At 43.8% G+C, this 22,744-nt stretch overlaps 1 protein-coding gene across 1 annotated transcript; it reads right to left on the bottom strand.

Moving 5' to 3' along the window:
• Positions 1 to 513: 513 nt before the first annotated feature.
• LOC145795694 (dihydrofolate synthetase-like) lies at positions 514 to 22,603 on the bottom strand. Its single transcript, XM_082880560.1, has 5 exons — positions 22,526 to 22,603; positions 21,714 to 21,902; positions 21,524 to 21,599; positions 951 to 1,079; positions 514 to 608 (listed from the first exon to the last, which is right to left on the bottom strand). Exons 1-5 carry the CDS (start codon positions 22,601 to 22,603, stop codon positions 514 to 516), a joined length of 567 nt encoding a protein of 188 aa, XP_082736686.1.
• Between the last annotated feature and the right edge of the window lie 141 nt (positions 22,604 to 22,744).

Below are 22,744 nucleotides of genomic sequence, written 5' to 3' on the forward strand. Positions count from 1 at the left end.
ATGAAACAAATTCGTCACTAAACTTGTTCCATATTTTATATTTCAATTTAAATTATTGTTTCACAAATATCCCTGCTCATATCACAATTGCCTTTTAAATGTAACAAGAAACCCATTAGTTATTATACACCACTACACAAAAAAATTCAGTAAACAATTTATATTATAAATGAAAATATATCCATCAAACAAATTTAATAATGATCCATTAAGTTTAATAAAAAAAACCATCATAGCAAATTCAAAAATGAACTAATGTGAAATCCTCAAAAAAATAAAAATAAATAAATAACACTTGACTAGGTTTAAAACTAGAACTATGTATTAGTTCAGGAAAAGAAATTCAACAATTGATCTTGATTTGCAAGTATACTTCCAAACGTCATCAAAAACTAATCTGCAAAGAAAATTAACAAGGAAGACATTAATATATTATGAATTACATCTAAACACATATAAATAATTTTATTTTATAAACTAGTTTAGTAGAAATGCATATAACAATCCAAAACTTTAAAGAGTTGAGGTGATCCTTGATGATAAAGCAACACGGATAATAGAAAATGCCAAAAGATTGCAGAAATGCCATATATTACTATCACTAATGCCTGAATATATTTAATAGCTCAAAAATATAATATAGCATTGAGATACATTTGATTCGCGACAATGGGTCGATGACTTCTTCAATGAGGTAAATTTGATCAATGGAATTAAACACAAGAACCTTGTAAGATTTTTGGGTTGTACCATTGAATGTCCAGACTGCCTTCTTGTTTATGAGTTTGTACCTAACAAACAAAATGCAAGTTATTTGTTAATCTCTAAATCACGTAAGCTCTAGCTAAGCTTCATGTTTCCATTTTATTATTCTCTAAACTCAGGAAGTACAACTATATGTATAACTACACCAAACATATAGAGAGATAGAGAAAATGATAAAAACATACCTGAAAATAGTTCTCTGGAAAAACCCAAATGGACTTTGTCACTTGCCATTGCAACCACAAGAACCAATTTTGCCTTCGAAAATGCCATCTGAATTGTATCAGCCAAAGCTTTGGCAAATTCCTTGGTATCTGCTGGAAAACATAAATCATATAAGCTATAACCCTTAAATTTTGTTTATAAAAGATTGAGGCTGCGTTTGGATCTTTGATATTAGCCTCTAACCAACCCTTACAAATTTCGTTTATAAAAGATTGAGACTGTGTTTTTGGATCTTTGATTTGAGGAGGGATTTGTGAAGGGGAAAAAAAAAAGGCAGGGAAAAGTGGAAAAAAAATAATGTTATATTCCTTTTTCTTTTTGTTCTATAAATTCCTCCGCAAATCCAAGATCCAAACATATTCTGAAAGACAAAAAAAGTTTATATGGGCACATTCCCTTGATGCTCGTTCATACCACTATTTTACTTGACAAAAAAGAGAGTAAAAAAAGAGTGCAACTTGACAAATTTTTCATGAGTAGCATGCACAGTACACAAAATTTAGGTACACCACATAGACATCTCCATAAGGGGAAATCAAACCAGATCTAAACAATACATAGAAGAAAAAAAAATGAAAATGAAGGTGTAGACACCCCATTTTTGACCGTCCTCAAGACTTGGACGTCACCGTTTGAACACTCGGTGATCATCCATGTTTGTGTTCGTTTGGAGTTCCCGGAGGTCTCGGCAACGCGCCTTGCCTCAGGATCTCCGAACTCGACCGTTTAGTGTCTGGTTTTGCACCAAACACTTGCATTTTGCCTTGGAAGGGCAGGGAATGCCTTGTGAGGCATCCCCACACACCACCGGCAGTGGCTAGAGGCCACCGGCACTTTTTAGTGCCGGTCGGCACTCAATTTTGCCAAAATGGCATTTTTGGCCGGCCGACTACTGTGCATCTGCTTTTGCAGATATTTTAAGACAGCTGTCTTGCTTTTTCTCCCCTCCATACACGTGTATGGAGGGATCTCCCTCTTATGAAGCTTGTCTTGTAAGCTTTACAAGACAAAAAAAGCTCCATATAAGAGAGCCTTCTCTCTTGGCCTTAGGGTTAGAGACTTGAAACACTTGAGAGAGCTTAGACAGCCATTGTTAGGGTTTTTGCGTTCTAGGGTTAGAATCCATACACCTTCTATCTCTATATCTCCCTCTTGTGTGTGTTTTAGTGTGTTTAGTCCATACTATTGCACACAAACACCTAGTGTTTCACCTTCACTTAGCTACTGAGGTTCTAGGGGACTGATTTTGAAGTTTTGGTGTTGGATTCAAGCCAAGGAGGGCCATTGGAGCATCATTTGTGAAGGGGTCTTCAAGGGTGAGAATCTAGTCGAAATATCCCCCATTTTTGCATTGTATTTCTACCTATCTTAAAATCGTTTTTGAGCTTAGTGTATAATACAAAAAAGTTCTATTTTTAGACCCTCTTGATTGTTTATTAAGAGTGTTTTGTGGTTTGGAGGTGTTTGATCCCTCTTAGGCCTTGAAAGGCCCCTTTTTGTGATATTTTGTGCAAGTTTCGAGACTTTGGTGTTTGGGCCTCTTCACCACTGAAATCTTGAGGGATTTTAGTGGTAAAGATGGTGCCTTGAAGTCTCCAAAAGGGGAGGGCCACCCCCTTCCCTTGTTGTCCTTGAAATGGACCGTTTTTGGCCTCTTGAGAGAGCATCATGTTAAAGTCTGTATTGGCCATGTCTTGGCTGCTTTCCATGCTTCATATGTTGTAATATACCTCTATTTTTTGTTGGTTTTGGTACACCATGCATGCTTAGCATACCTACCATGTAATGCCATGATTTGCCTCAATACATGCATAGCATTTAGACTACCATGCTTTTGTGTTTTGGTCAAGCTTTGTGAAGCTTATATGCATGTTTTGATATGCTAAGGGACTGTTTTAAGTCATTTGAGTTGTTCATGCTTTGCTTTGTATAGCTACCATGTAATCCCTCTTGTATGCCTTAAGCCTTGGCCCTTCTAGCATGCCATCCTTGCTTTATTTCGGTGGTTTGGAACCATTTGACATGTTATTTCAGACCTCATGATGTGCTTATAAGCTTGCATTTGATGTCCCTTTAATGCCTTGTAAGGTTGTCATCTCATGCTCTATGTTTGTGCCTTCATGCATGCCACCATGTTTAGGCCCCTAGGATGTCATGTCATTGTGTTCTTAGCTTTGTTTTAACATGCTAAACCTCTGATTTTGGTCCTTCCTTTCATGCCATGTTCGATTCTGTTAAGTGTGGTCCAATATCCCCTTTAACTTGCCTTGAGTTTTGATCATGCTAGCATGCATTGCTTGTGTTAATTAGTTGGTTTGGCACCTCTAATTCATGCATTTTCAGAGCTTATGTTGCATGTTAATTGTCCATGATATCCCTTTTCAAGTGTGCTTGAGAGTCCCGCATTTGTGCCTAAGTGTTGGCCCTTAATCATATGTATGTGTGCATGTGTATTTAGTCCCTTGTTTTGGTCATTTTAGCCACTGTTTTGGGCCTATTTTGAGCTGCCCAAATCATGTTCAAGACCACCTTTTCATTGGTTGGCATTACCTCGTGTTTGCTTGTATGGTTGCATAAATGTCTTGCCATGCCATGTTGCACCCTTAGCTTGTATGCCTAGGTTGCATTGCATCTTGCATGCATGCCTTGTTCCTTGACATAATGATAGGAATTGGGCCTTGTTTTGCTTGATTGGTTTGCATTTCATTTGACATGAAAATTGCACACTTGGTTCTTTGGGCCATCATGCATGGAAATGCGTGATTGGTGGTCCGAGAATCGAGACACATGCCCCTTCGAGTCATTACTATGATAAGGGACATGATTGTTGCATATATGCCTTGAATTGTGCTGCCATGCTTTGTCTTGCCCTCTGTTGCTGTCATTTGCAGATTCTGCAGGAACACTCTGCCGACCGGCAGTGTAAAGTGCCGACCGGCAATACTTTCACTGCCGACAGCTTCATTTTGTGCCGGTGGCCACATCCCACTGCTGCTGGCAATTCCATGCAGCCGGTGATGTCTCCCAGGATCCAAGGAAGCAGTCCTGAGGTTTTGGCAGCCTCCAGAGGAGTGAAGGAAGGAAAACAGAGGCAGCCTATGCATGGCGGTGCATTTCCCGAGGCGATTTCCTGCTTTCTTAGCTTAAGTTAATTTGCTTAGTTGATTAGGCAATTTGTAATATTTAATTAGCTTGCGTAGTTAATTATTTGTAATATTTATTTAGTCCCTCCGAGTGAGGGCAAATCTGTAATAAGTGTATGTGAGTGGTGTATATGTCTTCCAATCCCCACTTCTTTCTTCCCTTATACTTACCTGCTTTGATGGTTAGTATTAGGGCATGTTTAATTTAGCATACCTTATGCTATGCCTGCGTGCATTCATGCATTTGTATTGCATGCATTTGGCTCGGTACATCGCGCTAACTGTATTTGTACTTCAATTCAAAATTGAATACGTGCATCAATTAGTTGATCGCATTTCATATGCCATGTTTAGGTTAGCCGAGCCTATTTAATTGCATCCTGTATGTGTTGCATTAGACAATTTAACATGAACTAGGACACACATGTTTTGCTAACTAGTTTACTGTTTTGGCACGGAGTACGATGTAAGTATTTATGTTTTAGCATCCCGTATGCGTGTGAGTGTTGCCATGACAGTATGCTTGCCATGCGGCTAAATGCTTATGTGCTAAATTGCTTGAATGCCTGTGGGTGAAGGTTGGATTGTTTGAGTTGGAAAAACTCGTTGAAATCTGTGTTTTAGCCTACTTGCGAGTAGCAAATTCCAAAAGTGCTTTTCAAAACAAACGGATATTCAATGCTTATTTCCAAATTAGGCAATCTAGTCTATACTTGTTTGCTGTGCGCATAACATAGTAATTCTAGGCTAATAACTGGAATAAGAACACATAACGTTTTCAAAAACGGATATCACAGTTAGTAGAGGCCGGTCTTCGGACCGGGCGAAAGGGGTTGCTCATAGCTGACCTTCCCCGATCGTACCTAAGCTCCCGAGCCGAGACAACTCTGGTGATGACGAACATGTGGCCTTCGGCACTGAGTCAGGGTTTCCTAAATTCTCCCATTAAAAATATTTAGGTGGCGACTCTGTATCTGGCAAAGCAGTCCATGTTTGGCACTACTTTTTCAAAAATCTGTTTCTCAAAACGATTTGCCAGATTTGGACTCTTTGGTTCAAGATTAAGAACCGTGACACAAATCGAGTCCGAGCTGTGGCACGTAAGGCCCCCTTCGCGGGCGAGTCTACAGTTTCTGGTGACTCTGCTGGGGATTTAGAGGGCTTGACTTGAACTCGTGATATCCTGTTTTGATTTCGCTTATGTGTTTCTTTGCATTGCATGTGCATTGGTGCGCCTTGGAACACAGTGTTTGCCATCTGCCATTCCTGAACGGTTTGCCGGAGGCTTGTCTTGTCAAGGCATGACCATAAGGCTGACCGGCTATGGGCTCTGACAGTATGGGAACACAAACCTCGGTTTTACCAGGGCACCCTTTTTGACCATTCGACCTAGTACATATTCGGATCCATAGTGGCCATTCCAAGCTAGGACAGGTTGCTTACCCGATGTTAGGTTGTTTGAAAACCGCTGCGTGCGTAGTGAAACCCTAGCTCCTGACAAAATAGGACAGGGAAACCCTACCCCAACATAGGGGTGTTTTGGCTCTCTTTATTTGCTATGTGCTTTTAGAATGTATTTCTACAGGGAAAGTACATACCAGTTTGCAAAGGTTGGGTATCGGGCTCGAGGGCACCAGTATCAGTGTTGTTGAGAATCGATTATATCTGCGGGTATCAGATTCAGATTTGGGGACAGTGATTCCGGGGGAATAGTGATCAGCAGTAGAGTGCAGTTATCTGGCTATACCCGTGTTTGATCAGTTTGGGCTAAAATGCTGTCTTTTTTTTTCCTTTCAGTTCAGAGGGTCAGAGAGTTGATACAGAATAGCCAGTGTTCCCCCTTGCCGAGGCAGGACTTATGACGACACAGGATTCAGAAGAGTTCATGGCTATGACGACTGCATTAGATCAAGGGATCACTCTGCAAAGTGAGACCAACATGGATATGCCACGTCCACCCAGGTCGCCTGTCGTGCACTCGGTCTGGGCCCCCCAGTTGTACCAGGCTCGTGAGCCCACCACCTTTGAACTAATGGGGATGATAGGTGATCTCCAGAGGTCTGTGGCAGATCTCGCCTACGGAATGTCAGCTTCACCTCCAGCCGCACCATATGCCGGGAGTTTTGTACCCCAGGAGCCCCTGCTGTTGGGGCGAATTGTGATCGAACTCAGTCAACCGGAGATGGCCTCCAGCTACGGCAATGACATGCCAGCATCAATTCAAACCCTCGATCAGGCTGAGGCCAGAGGAAAAGACAAAGCAAAGGTAGACGCCGATCCCATCGAACAACTGCTGTGGGCAATCGAGGCTTTGAAAGCCGGGGGGATGAATAAGCAACAGATATCCGCAATTATGGCAAAAACTATGGAGGATGCTTTCCCCACTCTACCTGAGAGTAGTTCAAGTCAGTCAGAAAATCGGGTTGGGCCCCGTCATGCCAGAACAGTTCCTCCTATTCCCAAACCTGCACTTGGGAAAGATTAGAAAGCTAAGGTGGCGCCTGCCGACCCTTTTGTTCGTGCGGCTAGTAAGACCGCTCAGGCTCTAAAGTACCTGCCCCGAGGGCGCAGAGCCTTTCATGCTCTCTACATGCCTCTGTCCAAGGCACTCCAGATCCTTGCCGAGAAGGGGCACCTTAAACCCTTGGAGCCTCGGCCACTCCCAAAGAATCTCCCAGCCACGCATGATGCTGCTCAGTACTGCGCGTACCACCAGCAGACAGGCCATCCAACTGACAATTGCTCCCGCCTCCGTCATGAGGTGCAAGATTTGATTGACAACGAGGTCCGCCCACCTCAGCCAAGTCTGTTACCACTCAGTTGTTGGATTTTGAGGATGCAGATACTACAAGTATGTAAAGTGAACCACCTGCGGGCGGCATTCAGTATATTTTGGATGTAGCGTCTGGCACGTATTTTTGAGCATCGGTGAAATCGAGTTTTGTAAATCCTGGCTTGGGTATCGAGTCAGTCTTTGTTTTGAGTCTGTCTCTTTGTTTTGAGTCAGTCTTTTTGCTTAAGGGTCTGTCTTGTTGTATCGAGTCAGTCCCCTTTGTATAGAATACCAGGTGATTCTGGGGTTGTTGTCCCGAACACCGTTTTTTCTTGTAATTATCTGTTTTTGTTTTTAGTCTGTTTCTGCCGAGGGGCCAGTTATACTAGCAAATCTAAATGAAACAGCTATTGCTATCTCACTTTCGTGCTTGCTTTCAGTACAAGTGCCAGAGGACTTGAATGGACTGACAGTACGTCTTGCCTGCTCTCCTGCGCGCCAAACTCATTGCATTAGCCTAAGTTTTTCAAAAACCCCTTTTAACGCTGCGGTGATAGAAACGAAGAGAAAGGAATTCCTCGGGTTTTGCAAAATTTTGATCACTTTGAGAGAAAGAGAAGCATGCTAAGTTTTTTTTTTAATGAAATCATGCTTGTTGGCGTGAGTACTGGGAAGGACCCTGGCTTGATCCAGATTGGTTCCACACTATCTTCGGCACGAGCGATTCGTCGTTTTCTTAAAAACTTTCAAAAACAAATGTTTTACACGGCCCTGTGAAGACCTGTGTGGAACCGTTCTTGAGATTGTGCAGCCTAAGATCGCTCTCAGCCTCAAGATTCAACCCATCCGTTTCAAACCTTGAACCCATTCAGAAAGTTCAACGGTCAAACGCCATGCAAGGTCTGTATGGCCAGTTTTGAAGCAGCCCTCGAGCAAGGGGCACCAAAGCCGAATCAGAAGAAGTAGATCCCGCCAGAAAAAGCTCGTGGAGCAACCGGGAAGGATTCTTCTGCAAATCATTGCAACAGTCGTTCTCCTAGACACAGAGAGGCTTCAACTCCAAAAACCATTTGGCATGGGCTTCCTACACTTTTACCCTTTGAGAGGCTCGCTGGGTCGAAAACCCGGAAGGGCGACCCAGGCAAAAGTTAGAGCAAAAGAAAAATACAAAAAATACAAAAAGAAAAGAAAAGAAAAGAAAAAATACAAAAAAAGAAAAGAGAAAAAAGAAAATAAAAGAAAAAATATATACAAAAAGAGAAGAAGAAAAGAAAAGAAAAAGAAATGAACGAAAGAAAATGAAAAGAAGCTCGCAAGGTCGACAACCCGCATCGGGCACCTTGGCAAAAGTTAGAGCCTGAAAAGTGAAGGTTAAAATACCCGAGTGTACCTTAACCGGAACTACGTAAGGCTTGATTCCCATGTTTGGGATACGTAGGCAACTTCATCCTGAAGTCCATCCCCCAACGCTTTCATAGCGTCTCAGTCCATGCTATGGTTTTGATTTCATCCAAAAGTCTGGTCGCCAACACCTTCTAAGGTGACTGTGTCCATATATTTGTAGTGACCGTCTTTGTCAGCTCTGTGTCCAAGAGTTCGGCCACCGCCAATGAAGACTGTCTGCGGATTGCTGCGGCACCATCCAAACAAGGGGCAACTTTCCGTTGCCACCAGTCGTCGCCAGCCACCATTCAAACTAGGGGCAACTTTCCGTTGCCGTGCGATGTTCTTCAAACTAGGGGCAATTTTCCGTTGCCTCCGATCCGAGGTTGCGCATCTCTAAGAGTAAGTTCCATGCTCGTTGAGCATTAGCCGTTTGCAAAAATAGTTTTTGAAAATTTTTACTGAGGTTGACTATTTTCTCGAAAACTATCCCATTTTCCAAAACTGGACCATTTTTCTTGGACCCAAAAAGGAAAATTTCCAGTGCTTACAGCCTGACTCGCATGGCTTTCAAATCAAAAATCGAACAAGTGCGTTAATCCGACTCTCATCTTGATCAAAACTGTTTTTAGTAGAAAGCAAAAACGAAAAAATGGTCAAAATGATGAACTAGGGGCACAGTTGAGTCAGGCATCCTGTCTTTTCCCCGTCGTCAATGTACTTGCCGGAAGGGCACTCTACCCACCAGAAGAAACAGCTGTGAGCTAATGGCATTGGGCATGAACCCACACCTTCCTATTCATTCATTAATCACCCTGGGGAGGGACAAAAATGAGAGAATAAAGAATAGAGAGGTGTAAGTTGAGAGAAAAAGTGAGCCAAAGGGTTTTGAGAGAAAAGCCGAGCCTGAAGGCCGAGTGATGCGAGAATCACAAATCAGAAAGGGTGGGAAACAATACCCAGAGAAACTGGTTCCTCGTGATCTGAGGTCCCCCGTCGTTGTTAACGCGTCTGTGTGTCGTGTCGTTTGTTGTGCTTACTTCAACCTTTGTTTTAGGTCTCTTCCGAGCGTGTCTCGCTATGTTTAGGTCGTGTACCCTTTTTGAGTCCTCCCCGCTGTGTTCAGTTGTAGGCTCGATACCCCGGTTTGAAAAACCTTTATTTAATTTCAAAAATCGTTTACGCTCAGAATGTTGTGCCATTCTCTATATTTGATTGTGTTTCAGCTTCAGTTGGTCTCACCTCCGTAGTCTGTCTTGTCAGATTGGGCTGTTTGTTCGGGAGTTGCTATGTGCAGAATGAACCGAATGCTGTGTTATGGGCTGTATGCAGATTAATCCCCAGTAGAGTGAGGGCTGTGTGTCCAGAATCAGGCAGTGGGTTGCTTGGGTTATTTTGCTGTGGGCTGTTTAGTTATCTGATTATTACAGTGCAAGTGTTCAATTTTCAGAAAACCAATCAATTTCGTTTACATTGAGGTGTAATATGGTGTGATGCGATGCAAAGTATGAAAGGTAAAGTTATACGAATGTAAACACATTTTCAGATAAAAAGCCTGTTTCATTTCATCGTCTTTGCAAATGTACAAGTTTTGGAAACAAAAATCTGCCTGCGGCAGTACAAGGTAATCTAACTACCTACAAAAAGAGAAAAGTACAAGAAAAAAAAGAAGAAGAATAACAAAAATCTGCATCCATGTCGAGCACTCCGGAAGGGGCCATCAGTCCGTCCTAGTCCTCTTCCTGGACGAGGGTCCAGGAGCATCATCAGTGTCGTCGCCAGAGCCCGAGCTAGTGCCGCCTCCGGTCTCCTCCTCTGATGACTCTGACTCCGCCTCTGCCCCCGCCTCTGACTCCTCGTCATCATCATCGTCTGGGACTGGAGCTCGCGAGCTACTCCCGACATGAGTGCGCCCCGCCTTCGTGCGGGGGAATGCTCTACCCTCCTCATCTCTCCCTCGAGCCGGGACGGAAGGTCCAGCTGGAGCACCTCCTGCCATGGGAATCTAGAAAGGAGGCTGAAAAAGTACACAAAAGGGAAAGGCATCAGTATACTATGAACAGTTCAACAGTACAGAATACAGTGTATGAGTACAGTGTGAGAATGCTGTGAGCAGTTTATCAGTGCAGTATATGAGTACAGTGTATGAATGCCGTGAGCAGTTTATCAGTGCAGAATGCAGTGTATGAGTACAGTGTGTGAATGCCGTGAGCAGTTTATCAGTGTAGAGTACAGTGCAGAATGCAGTGTATGCAGTGTATCAGATACTGTGAGATCAGTGTGTCAGGTGTCATGCCGTGCATCAGATTATGTGAAGCAGGGTATGAATGGTTTGAGGCCAGTGTCAGAAGAACATACCGGAATGCTATAGAGGGCCAGGAGATCAAAAGTCCGCTGAAGCATCCCTATCATCGAGGCATTCATCGCCAACGACTGACGGGTGTACCCAGAAGAAGCCTGCAAAAATATCAGATGCATCAATATTCTGTGGAATATCAAATAAGCTGAAATGAATGACTGTACAAAATGTAGTAATACATACCGGAGGCAAGTCGGGGACATCGATGAACTCATGATCAGCCGGCGGAGGGGCGAAGGGGATCTGATAGGTCGCCCCACCCTGCCCCCGGAAAGTCAGTGCAGCAGGCAGGGCGGGCCAGCCAGCTCCCCGTCCTCCCTGAACTCCGCCTTTGCCACGGACTCGGGCCCTCCTCGCAGCTCCTGCTCCAACTCCCGCTCCAGCCCTAGCCGCTGGCGCCACGGGCCTGGATCCCTCTGCTCGATGGCCGCCGCTCAGAGGTCGCATCAGATACGTCTGCACGTACTCTCGATAGTCGCCGACGCCTCTGAAGCGGGCCTCCTCCCAGCCAATGGTGTAATCATCCATCTGCTCGGTCGTGAGCCTCTCGGTCTCCCTCATGTCCGCAAGAGGGTGAACCGGAACTATCTGCTCAGGTAACCCCAGGGTCTGGCGTAGGAAACGCTCACCCAGGTACCAAGCCCGACAGACCGGGCCCTCCAACAAGATCCAGAAACGCGAGGTCTCCTCCGCGCCGGCAAATCGGTCCCGCGTCACCGCCGGCAACGGAGCCCACGGCCGCCAAGTGATCTGAAAGTGACATACAGTTTGTTATCTACTGTTTTTGAGATATACAGTGAAAAAGCAAAGCTTAAATGAACTGCAAGTAAAACATACCTCGGCGGGGGTAATGGTGTCGAAGTATCAGCGGAAAAAGTCGAATGTCTCTCGTGGCCTCCGGGTGCATCTCCCGTCAAAACGCCGTAAGAAGGGGACGACCAGAGGAGTCTCTGTGACTGGTACAGGGGCGAGCCTAGGAAAGTAGGCATAAACCCACAACTGCAAGATAAATATCAGTGCATTTCTCAGATGAAGCAGAATACAGAATAAAGCAGAAATGGCAGAGCCGTGTGTTGTGTAGTGTATTGTGTACAATGTACAGTGTGAGCAGTGTACAGTCGGTGTAAAGTAGAATGTATGTGTGTGCCGTGTGTACATTATACAGCAAGTATGAAGCAGACTACAGTGTGTGCAGTGTACAGAGTGCAGAAAATATAGGGCAGAAATGAAAAACGGAGAAGAAATGTACCTCCCAAGCCCGCCAATAGCCTCCAAGCAACTGGCCGCTGCCGCGGGAAGTTGAGCTCATATATCCATAGAGGGTGGCCAGAGCGGCGCCACCCCAATCATAATGCAGGATGTCCCGAACGTCCACCAGTGCGCTGAGAAGACAGAGAGGCACGGTGTTCGCCCGGTCGGCGAAGATGGTCGTCCGGAACAGGAACATGAGGAAGCCGCGAGCATACCTCTCCACGTCCTCCTGAGTCATCTGCGCCTCCTCCTCCAACACGAGCTGGACCCTAAACTGGACCTCGAACCAGGAGTACCGCACAAAACCTAGACGAGCTAGAGGTGGCGCCTCACCCAGTAAATGGACCTGAGCGGCGGTCCACTCATCCATGTCGATATCAAAGGGGATCGAATCACCCCCTACCCCGATGCCTGTGAGCATCGAGAAATCGTAAGGGGTCATCGTCATGTCCCCTGCAGTGGAGAAGTGAAATGAATTGGTGGTGTCCCACCACCTCACCGCCAGAGCGGCAAGGAGAGGTCTGCAGGTAGAAAGCCTGGAGAGTCCTCGGCAAGAGGCGCCAAAGCCCGCTCGATCTACTATACGCCGGACTGCATCAGGGAGCTCGTCGTACCACTCCCGCGCACTAGTGTTCCCATACCCGCGGATGGTATGGGAATCCTCCTGTAAACAGAAAATAACAATTGCAAGACAACATTCAAAATGCAGTTTTGAGAAACATACAGATATAGCATGCGTGCAAGTTTAACAGGTTTAAACAAATACCGGGTGCCGGTGTGCTTACAGTGGACTACAACGTGTGATGAGTCAGCGTGTTTGGGTGGTTCAGAGCAGATATAGCATGCGTGCAAGTTTGACAGCTTTAAACAAATACCGGGTGCCGGTGTGCATACAGTGAACTACGGTGCGTGATGCGTCAGCGTGTTAGGGTGATTCAGAACAGATATGGCATGCGTGCAAGTTTAACAGATGGAAACAAATACCAGGTGCCGGTGTGCTTACAGTGAACTACAGCATGTGATGTGTCAACGTGTTTGGGTGGTTCAGAACAGATATAGCATGTGTGCAAATTTGACAGGTTTGAACAGCTATCGGGCATCGGTGTGTTTGCAGTGAAATACAGTGTGCGCCGTGTGTTTGAGTGATTCGGGGCTAGTGCAGTGTGTGTGCATGTGCCAGTCTCAAGCAGATATCAGTTGTGTGTATGTTTACAGTCAACTATGGTATACAGTATATCAGAGCTAAAGCAGTTAAAGAATACAACTAGCTATGACAGTTTTTGTATCCTACATTGCGAAAAGTAAAGCAGAAGAAAGAGAGTTACCTCGGAAGCGCCGAAGGAAAGATGGGAGGTAGGCTCGCGCAGCAATAACTCGGGTGGCACATGCCTCTCGAAGCTCCAAAACTGGCGCAGGCCGTCGGGAGGCAGAACATGGATCGCCGGTCGGTAGGTCGCCGAGTCGAACGGGCGCTCGCTCAAAGGTAGGTGCTCGACCCCGGGATCTATCTCATGGTCCGAGGGAGTCCCGCCACGTGGAATGTCGTCCGCCATGTCAAGAGTGGTGAGAAAATAGCCAAAAGAAAGAAAACCGGGCCGGAATGCGAAGAGTCAACCGAAAAGTCAACTCCGGGAAAGTCAAAAATGGCCGGGAAGGCCGGAATGTGAAAAGGCACGGAAAGCAAGAGGAAAGCGAGGGGAACAAACCCCGAAAAGGTGGGAACGCCAAATGAGGCACCGAAACAAAGTTTTGTTCGGTTGAAAATGTCCGAAACGCGAAGAAAATCGCGAATCCGACGACGAAACGGGCGTAGAATGCGAAGAAACGGAGAAACGGGGAGAGAAAAACGCTCTAGAGAGAGAGAGTAAGGGATTTCGGCAGAGGGGAAGTGAGGAAATAGGGTTTGAAACCCTATTTTAAAACACCCGAAGTGAAAAGTCGAAACTGCCCCGAATCAGTAACTTTTTGCCGGTCGGCAATATTTTGTGCTGGCCGGCAGTATTTTGTGCCGATGGAGTTATTTTGCAGCCGGTGGCCTCCCCTTCCAGCCGGTGGTGTTCCCACAACCTTGTTTAGGCCATATGAGAAGTTTTTGGTCTTCATAGCTCAAGAAAGTGCAAGAAAGTGCATCTCCGATGCTCAACCGGCCTCCGTTTTGACTTCGGACCGCGTCTGCCGTGCGTAGCACTTCAACTCTTGCAAGGTTGTATCCTTTAGTATCCTTTTTGCCTCTTACGAGATCCAAAAGTTGCCCCGTGTGCGTTGCACGCGTTCATCGCACTATCTTGGTGCATCACATCGCGCTGTCACGCGCCTCATAGTTGCATTGTTATGCATACACTACATGCGTTGTAACACGCACCCCTTGCATTGTCATGCACATCTCTCATGCATTGTCATTGCATTTTTATTCTTTGCATTGTCATGCATTTTGAAACACGTGCGTTGCTACGCATTTAAGTCGTTTTACATTTCGTGTGGCATGCGTGTCGCACTTAGCATCGTTTTACATTCCGTGTGGCATACATGTCGCACTGAGCATCATTTTGCATCTTATAAGGCACACGTGTCTCATTTGCTACATTTTACATCTTGAGAGGCATGCGTGTCTCATTTATATCATTTGGCATCCTATGGGGCATACGTGTTTCATTTTGTGTCATTCTCATTGGCCTGTGCGCCTCATTTGCATAGAACATGCATTCACTCGCACTATCTTGTGCATTTACACTTTGCATCTCGATCGCACTATTTTGTGCATTGTATTTCAATCGCGCTGTTTAGCGCATCGCACTGTTTTGTGCATTTCAAACCAATCGTACTGTTTTGTGCATTGTATTTCAATCGCGCTGTTTAGCGCATCGCACTGTTTTGTGCATTGTATTTCAATCGCGCTGTTTAGCGCATCGCACTGTTTTGTGCATTTCAAACCTCGCGCTGTTCTGCGCATCGCACTGTTTTGTGCATTTCAAATATATCGCACTGTTTTGTGCATTTCAAACCTCGCGCTGTTCTGCGCATCGCACTGTCTTGTGCACTTCATGGTCTGGCGAGACCTTAAACACGTACGGTCTAGGAGACCTTAAATCCTTGTACGGTCTGGCGAGACCTTAAACACGCACGGTCTGGTGAGATCTTAAACACGCACGATCTGGCGAGACCTTAAACACGCATGGTCTGGCGAGACCTTAAATACGCACGGTCTAGGAGGCCTTAAATCCTTGGAGGGTGCAAAACCTTTGGCGCATTGATGTGCGCAGTTCGTTCGCATTGTCATGCATGTCTTAAGCCGCGTGTTGTCGCGCATTCCATGCAACATGCATTTCATGCATCATTTACATTTCAAAAAGAAAAACACAAAAAAAAAAAACATGCATTGTCATGCATACATTTTGCATCCCGGTCTAGGAGACCTTAAATCCTCTGAAGGTGCAAGTCCTTCGGTGTGTCGTGCCCGAACGACTTTCGGTGGTCTGGTAAAGCCGCCCGCCTATGTTTGCGGTGAGTTCCTAGAAGACCAACCGGGACGGTGGAAACTAGAGTTCGAATGGCTTATGCCTAGAACGCAAAGGTTCGGGAGTTCCGAGACTAGAGTCTGGTTTAAATACCCAGGGGTGTACCCTCGGCTTGAAATCTGTATGGAAGCCCCATAGATTGAGGCAGCTTGTCTGCACCTCAGTTCTGGATACTGAACCAACCTAGTATATCGCCCTGTTGGTAAGATAGGGAAAGCTGCAATCATAGTCATTGCATTACATGCATTGTCATGCATTTCCATTGTAGCTTGCATACATCCATTGCATTTTCCCCAGTAGGACGCATCATACTGCATTGTCATGCATTTTTGTAAATATCCATTCCATTGCATATTTGTAGATATTGCATTGTAGTTTGCATGCGTTCATTGCATCACCCTCCATCTATGGCTTGCGCCTTTCCAGGTTGAGCTTGGTCTGGTATGTGCCCTTACTGTTCATGTTAAAACACAGTTCTGCATGTGTATCGCGCCTATTCCACGCTGGCATGTTGGTTTAAGGGTTGCGGCACCTTTTCTGTGTTACACATGGCTCGTATGCGTACATGCCTTTCCTAGGCAAGATTTGGTTTGGCCCGCGTGCCATATCCATCGCATTGTAGATTGCATGCATTCATTGCATCACCTTCCATCTATGGCTTACACCTTTCCATGATTGAGCTTGGTCTGGTATGTGCCCATACTTCTCGTGTCGAAGCATAGTTCAGTAGACCGTTCTATGTTAAACATGGCCTGTATGCATACATGCCTTTCCTAGGCAAGATTTGGTTTGGCTCGCGTGCCATATCCATTGCCATATCCCCAACATTTTTTTTATTATTACATTGTAGTGTAATTTTTGCATCCGGCATTAGGATCATTGTCCTTTCCCCAGCGGGTCGTTTCCCCTCTTATGTCATTCCACCCAATACTTGTTCTTGCGTCTGTCTACAATGCTCATAGTTCAGTTGATCGTTCTATGGTAGACAGACTTGTTACTTCCATCAATCTATTTAACATAGGTGTGGTTTCGAACCACTCGTGATTGGATCGTGATTCAATTGCTTTGCATATAGCTTGCATTGTTTCAATTACATTGCATCTTCATTTGCATTGTTTATACATTGTTTTGTATATATTGCATATCGTTTTGCATCCATTTTGCATTGTCATGCATGTTGCTAACAATATTGTACCTGTTAAGTTTGTTTTCTTTGCAGGCACGATATTGTATGTACGGTTCATTTGAGGCTGGTGCAACCAGACGAACCGGACAGGTATTGTATCCTCCGAGTGAGACGTATCGAGAATTGCATAATTCTCTTACATCCTTTCTGCATTGTAGTGTAGTTTTGTGTATGCTAGCTTAAAATTGTCGCATGTGTGCTTCATTACAGCTTTCTTTGCATGATCATAAGTTATGCTCGGCTTCGTCCATTGTTTTGCATTTTGCCCCTACCTTCGGGCGCATACCTTGTTTGTCTTGCATGTTTGTCTAAGTCTTCGGCCTTGTCAAAAATGGGTCGTCTCTGGCTTTGACATTCACTCCCGTCATTGTTATGACTTTCGAGTTCTGTCAAAGAGGGGCAACTGTAGACACCCCATTTTTGACCGTCCTCAAGACTTGGGCGTCACCGTTTGAACACTCGGTGATCATCCATGTTTGTGTTCGTTTGGAGTTCCCGGAGGTCTCGGCTACGCGCCTTGCCTCAGGATCTCCGAACTCGACCGTTTAGTGTCTGGTTTTGCACCAAACACTTGCATTTTGCCTTGGAAGGGCAGGGAATGCCTTGTGAGGCATCCCCACACACCACCGGCAGTGGCTAGAGGCCACCGGCTGGTTTTTGCTATTGCCGGTCGGCACTTTTTAGTGCCGGTCGGCACTCAATTTTGCCAAAATGGCATTTTTGGCCGGCCGACTACTGTGCATCTGCTTTTGCAGATATTTTAAGACAGCTGTCTTGCTTTTTCTCCCCTTCATACACGTGTATGGAGGGATCTCCCTCTTATGAAGTTTGTCTTGTAAGCTTTACAAGACAAAAAAAGCTCCATATGAGAGAGCCTACTCTCTTGGCCTTAGGGTTAGAGACTTGAAACACTTGAGAGAGCTTAGACAGCCATTGTTAGGGTTTTTGAGTTCTAGGGTTAGAATCCATACACCTTCTATCTCTATATCTCCCTCTTGTGTGTGTTTTAGTGTGTTTAGTCCATACTATTGCACACAAACACCTAGTGTTTCACCTTCACTTAGCTACTGAGGTTCTAGGGGACTGATTTTGAAGTTTTGGTGTTAGATTCAAGCCAAGGAGGTCCATTGGAGCATCATTTGTGAAGGGGTCTTCAAGGATGAGAATCTAGTCCCATTATTCTCCATTTTTGCATTGTATTTCTACCTATCTTAAAATCTTTTTTGAGCTTAGTGTATAATACAAAAAAGTTCTGTTTTTAGACCTTCTTGATTGTTTATTAAGAGTGTTTTGTGGTTTGGAGGTGTTTGATCCCTCTTAGGCCTTGAAAGGCCCCTTTTTGTGCTATTTTGTGCACGTTTCGAGACTTTGGTGTTTGGGCCTCTTCACCACTGAAATCTTGAGGGATTTCAGTGGTAAAGATGGTGCCTTGAAGTCTCCAAAATGGGAGGGCCACCCCCTTCCCTTGTTGTCCTTGAAATGGACCGTTTTTGGCCTCTTGAGAGAGCATCATGTTAAAGTGTGTATTGGCCATGTCTTGGCTGCTTTCCATGCTTCATATGTTGTAATATACCTCTGTTTTTTGTTGATTTTGGTACACCATGCATGCTTAGCATACCTACCATGTAATGCCATGATTTGCCTCAATACATGCATAGCATTTACACTACCATGCTTTTGTGTTTTGGTCAAGCTTTGTGAAGCTTATATGCATGTTTTGATGTGCTAAGGGACTGTTTTAAGTCATTTGAGTCGTTCATGCTTTTCTTTGTATAGCTACCATGTAATCCCTCTTGTATGCCTTAAGCCTTGGCCCTTCTAACATGCCATCCTTGCTTTGTTTTGGTGGTTTGGAACCATTTGACATGTTATTTCAGACCTCATGATGTGCTTATAAGCTTGCATTTGATGTCCCTTTAATGCCTTGCAAGGTTGTCATCTCATGCTCTATGTTTGTGCCTTCATGCATGCCACCATGTTTAGGCCCCTAGGATGTCATGTCATTGTGTTCTTAGCTTTGTTTTAACATGCTAAACCTCTGATTTTGGTCCTTCCTTTCATGCCATGTTCGGTTCTGTTAAGTGTGGTCCAATATTCCCTTTAACTTGCCTTGAGTTTTGATCATGCTAGCATGCATTGCTTGTGTTAATTAGTTGGTTTGGCACCTCTAATTCATGTATTTTCAGAGCTTATGTTGCATGTTAATTGTCCATGATATCCCTTTTCAAGTGTGCTTGAGAGTCCCGCATTTGTGCCTAAGTGTTGGCCCTTAATGATATGTATGTGTGCATGTGTATTTAGTCCCTTGTTTTGGTCATTTTAGCCACTGTTTTGGGCCTATTTTGAGCTGCCCAAATCATGTTCAAGACCACCTTTTCATTGGTTGGCATTGCCTCGTGTTTGCTTGTATGCTTGCATAAATGTCTTGCCATGCCATGTTGCACCCTTAGCTTGTATGCCTAGGTTGCATTGCATCTTGCATGCATGCCTTGTTCCTTGACATAATAATAGGAATTGGGCCTTGTTTTGCTTGATTGGTTTGCATTTCATTTGACATGAAAATTGCACACTTGGTTCTTTGGGCCATCATGCGTGGAAATGCGTGATTGGTGGTCCGAGAATCGAGACACATGCCCCTTCGAGTCATTACTATGATAAGGGACATGATTATTGCATATATGCCATGAATTGTGCTGCCATGCTTTGCCTTGCCCTCTGTTGCTGTTATTTGCAGATTCTGCAGGAACACTCTGCCGACCGGCAGTGTAAAGTGCCGACCGGCAATACTTTCACTGCCGACAGCTTCATTTTGTGCCGGTGGCCACATCCCACTGCCGGTGGCAATTCCATGCAGCCGGTGATGTCTCCCAGCATCCAAGGAAGCAGTCCTGAGGTTTTGGCAGCCTCCAGAGGAGTGAAGGAAGGAAAACAGAGGCAGCCTATGCATGGCGGTGCATTTCCCGAGGCGATTTCCTGCTTTCTTAGCTTAAGTTAATTTGCTTAGTTGATTAGGCAATTTGTAATATTTAATTAGCTTGTGTAGTTAATTATTTGTAATATTTATTTGGTCCCTTCGAGTGAGGGCAAATCTGTAATAAGTGTGCGTGAGTGGTGTGTATGTCTTCCAATCCCCACTTCTTTCTTCCCTTTTACTTACCTGCTTTGATGGTTAGTATTAGGGCACGTTTAATTTAGCATACCTTATGCTATGCATGCGTGCATTCATGCATTTGTATTGCATGCATTAGGCTCGGTACATCACGCTAACTGCATTTGTACTTCAATTCAAAATTGAATACGTGCATCAATTAGTTGATCGCATTTCATATGTCATGTTTAGGTTAGCCGAGCCTATTTAATTGCATCCTGTATGTGTTGCATTAGACAATTTAACATGAACTAGGACACGCATGTTTTGCTAACTAGTTTACTATTTTGGCACGGAGTACGATGTAAGTATTTATGTTTTAGCATCCCGCATGCGTGTGAGTGTTGCCATGACAGTATGCTTGCCATGCGGCTAAATGCTTATGTGCTAAATTGCTTGAATGCCTATGGGTGAAGGTTGGATTGTTTGAGTTGGAAAAACTCGTTGAAATCCGTGTTTTAGCCTACTTGCGAGTAGCAAATTCCAAAAGTGCTTTTCAAAACAAACGGATATGCAATGCTTATTTCCAAATTAGGCAATCTAGTCTATACTTGTTTGTTGTGCGCATAACATAGTAATTCAAGGCTAATAACTGAAATAAGAACACATAACATTTTCAAAAACGGATATCACGGTTAGTAGAGGCCGGTCTTCGGACCGAGCGAAAGGGGGTGCTCATAGCTGACCTTCCCCGATCGTACCCAAGCTCCCGAGCCGAGACAACTCCGGTGATAACGGACATGTGGCCTTCAGCACCGAGTCAGGGTTTCCTAAATTCCCTCATTAAAAATATTTAGGTGGCGACTCTGTATCTGGCAAAGCAGTCCATGTTTGGCACTACTTTTTCAAAAATCTGTTTCTCAAAACGATTTGCCAGATTTGGACTCTTTGGTTCAAGATTAAGAACCGTGACACAAATCGAGTCCGAGCTGTGGTACGTAAGGCCCCCTTCGTGGGCGCGTCTACAGAAGGCTAAGTTTCTAATCAATAGATGGGTATGCTTTTAGTGACAAGCACAAGATATAGGTCGAGCTTATAATAAAGGCACTAAAAAGAAGGAAGACATCCAAATCAAACCTCCATCAATTAATATAGTTGCTCCAGACAGTCCTAGTGCCTCGGCTTCCTTTGATGTTAAAAACTGACTTCTCCTAAGCAAATATGTTTGCTCTAAACCAGAGCAAATGGATACATCTGAAATTGTCTAACCTGAAATTCCCAATAAATCACCCAAAAGGTTAATCAAACTCAACAATGTTTTATTCCAAGTCAATTGAGGTTGGCTACAATAAATCTTTTTTGCCATTTTCCATATCGTACTGATACCATGCGAAGGTAAAGTCATTCTCAAGAAGTGAAACCAGATTCAAAACATGGGCAACAAAGTCATCAAAATAGTAGTAACTTGGATGAGTGCATGAGTTATAACTTATAGGTAGGCAATAAGTGCATGGCACAAAGTGAAATAATTAGACAAACAAATATGCTTAGTAACAAGCAAGCAGGTGGACAACTGTAGCTTACAAGAAATATTACAACTTGAAATTATTGAAGAATGTGATATGATTCGCGTTGCATGGACATGGACACAAATCACATATTTGACACAAGTTGGATATAGCAAAATTTTGTGGTAGTATATATAGCAGTTTTACAAGTTGGATACAACAAAATTTTGTGGTAGTATATATAGCAGCTTTGTTCTAATGTTCTGGGGAAAATGGAAAATAGAAACATAAGGTCCGTGCTTTGATCACGAAGGTAGAGAGACGCACAAGTGGCAGTTGCAGCATTTTGGCATTGGTGAGATCCAAGCATTGAGAGTTTTACATCGAACAACTCAATGGCTTGCTTAATTTGATATAAAGTTCATAGTTCATATAACAACCAAATATGTCAATGAACATTAGACATATAAGAAAACAAAGCATTAAACTACTTCATGAAGTCCAAAAAATTGTGTACCTGTTGAAAGTCTTCAATTTGAATCACTATATCACAAGATTGGTAATGTTTGCCACATAAATTGCTCAAGCCCTTTATTGCACTTCTATTTCCAGGATCACATGCAGATACAACAGTCGCAGACATAGAACATGCTTTATCACGAAGAATATGCTCAATATGTGGAAGAAATGGCCCACCTAACACCACCTGAAAAGATTAACCAATAAGAAGAGCTAAGTTTGAGCACCAAGCACCAAAAAATGAGAATATGAGTCCAATACAGACATAAGATGAAGGCCAGCTAAAAAGTGTCTGCTTCAGGCATTGGTTTCCTGATGAGAATCACAGTTCCAGCATGAACAGAAAGGAACAACTCGTGACATTAGTCTTGAACTCTTCATACTAAACGCGGACCTCATTCGTGCAATGCTTTTGCTCCACCAAAATGCAATTATAATAATAATAATAATAATAATAATAATGAAAAAAAAATTCTATATTTCCTAAAATCCAAGCACCCATTGGTGAATAATAATCTTAAAGGATTTACACTCTAAACCAAGGACACTTTCTTATCTTTTTTTTTTTCTTTCTTTCTTTCTTTCTTCATCTTTTTGTATGTGTGTGTGTGTGTGTGTGTGACAAGTCTAAAAGAAGGAAGTCAAGTATGAGATAATACTACTTTTAGAAACCTATTTACATTTATTCAAATGTGGCTGGATGTCACACAAGAATATAAACTTCACAAACTAAAAAGGTTAGCATACCACATTTGTTTGTCGAAATTAAGACAGCAAACAAGGTATTTCTTAGTAAGGAGTAAAACTAACTTCAACCTTTTTAAATGTATCGGTATTTTTGTGATAACTTTTTATCCTAATATCAGTTTGAAGTAATTTCTGTGGCATTGGAAAAAAGATTCAAAGTTTACAAGTTCATATTTCACAAAGATTTCATGAGCCTATTGATTTTTATTCCTAAAATGGACTATAAGTGGACTGAGTGCAAAAAAAGCGAGGTTGGGCAGATTGGTCTTGTCTCTCACAAAA

This window comes from Camellia sinensis, chromosome 7 (assembly GCF_055761805.1).
Source record: "Camellia sinensis isolate YWXY chromosome 7, ASM5576180v1, whole genome shotgun sequence".
In the NCBI taxonomy this organism is placed as follows: Eukaryota; Viridiplantae; Streptophyta; class Magnoliopsida; order Ericales; family Theaceae; genus Camellia; species Camellia sinensis.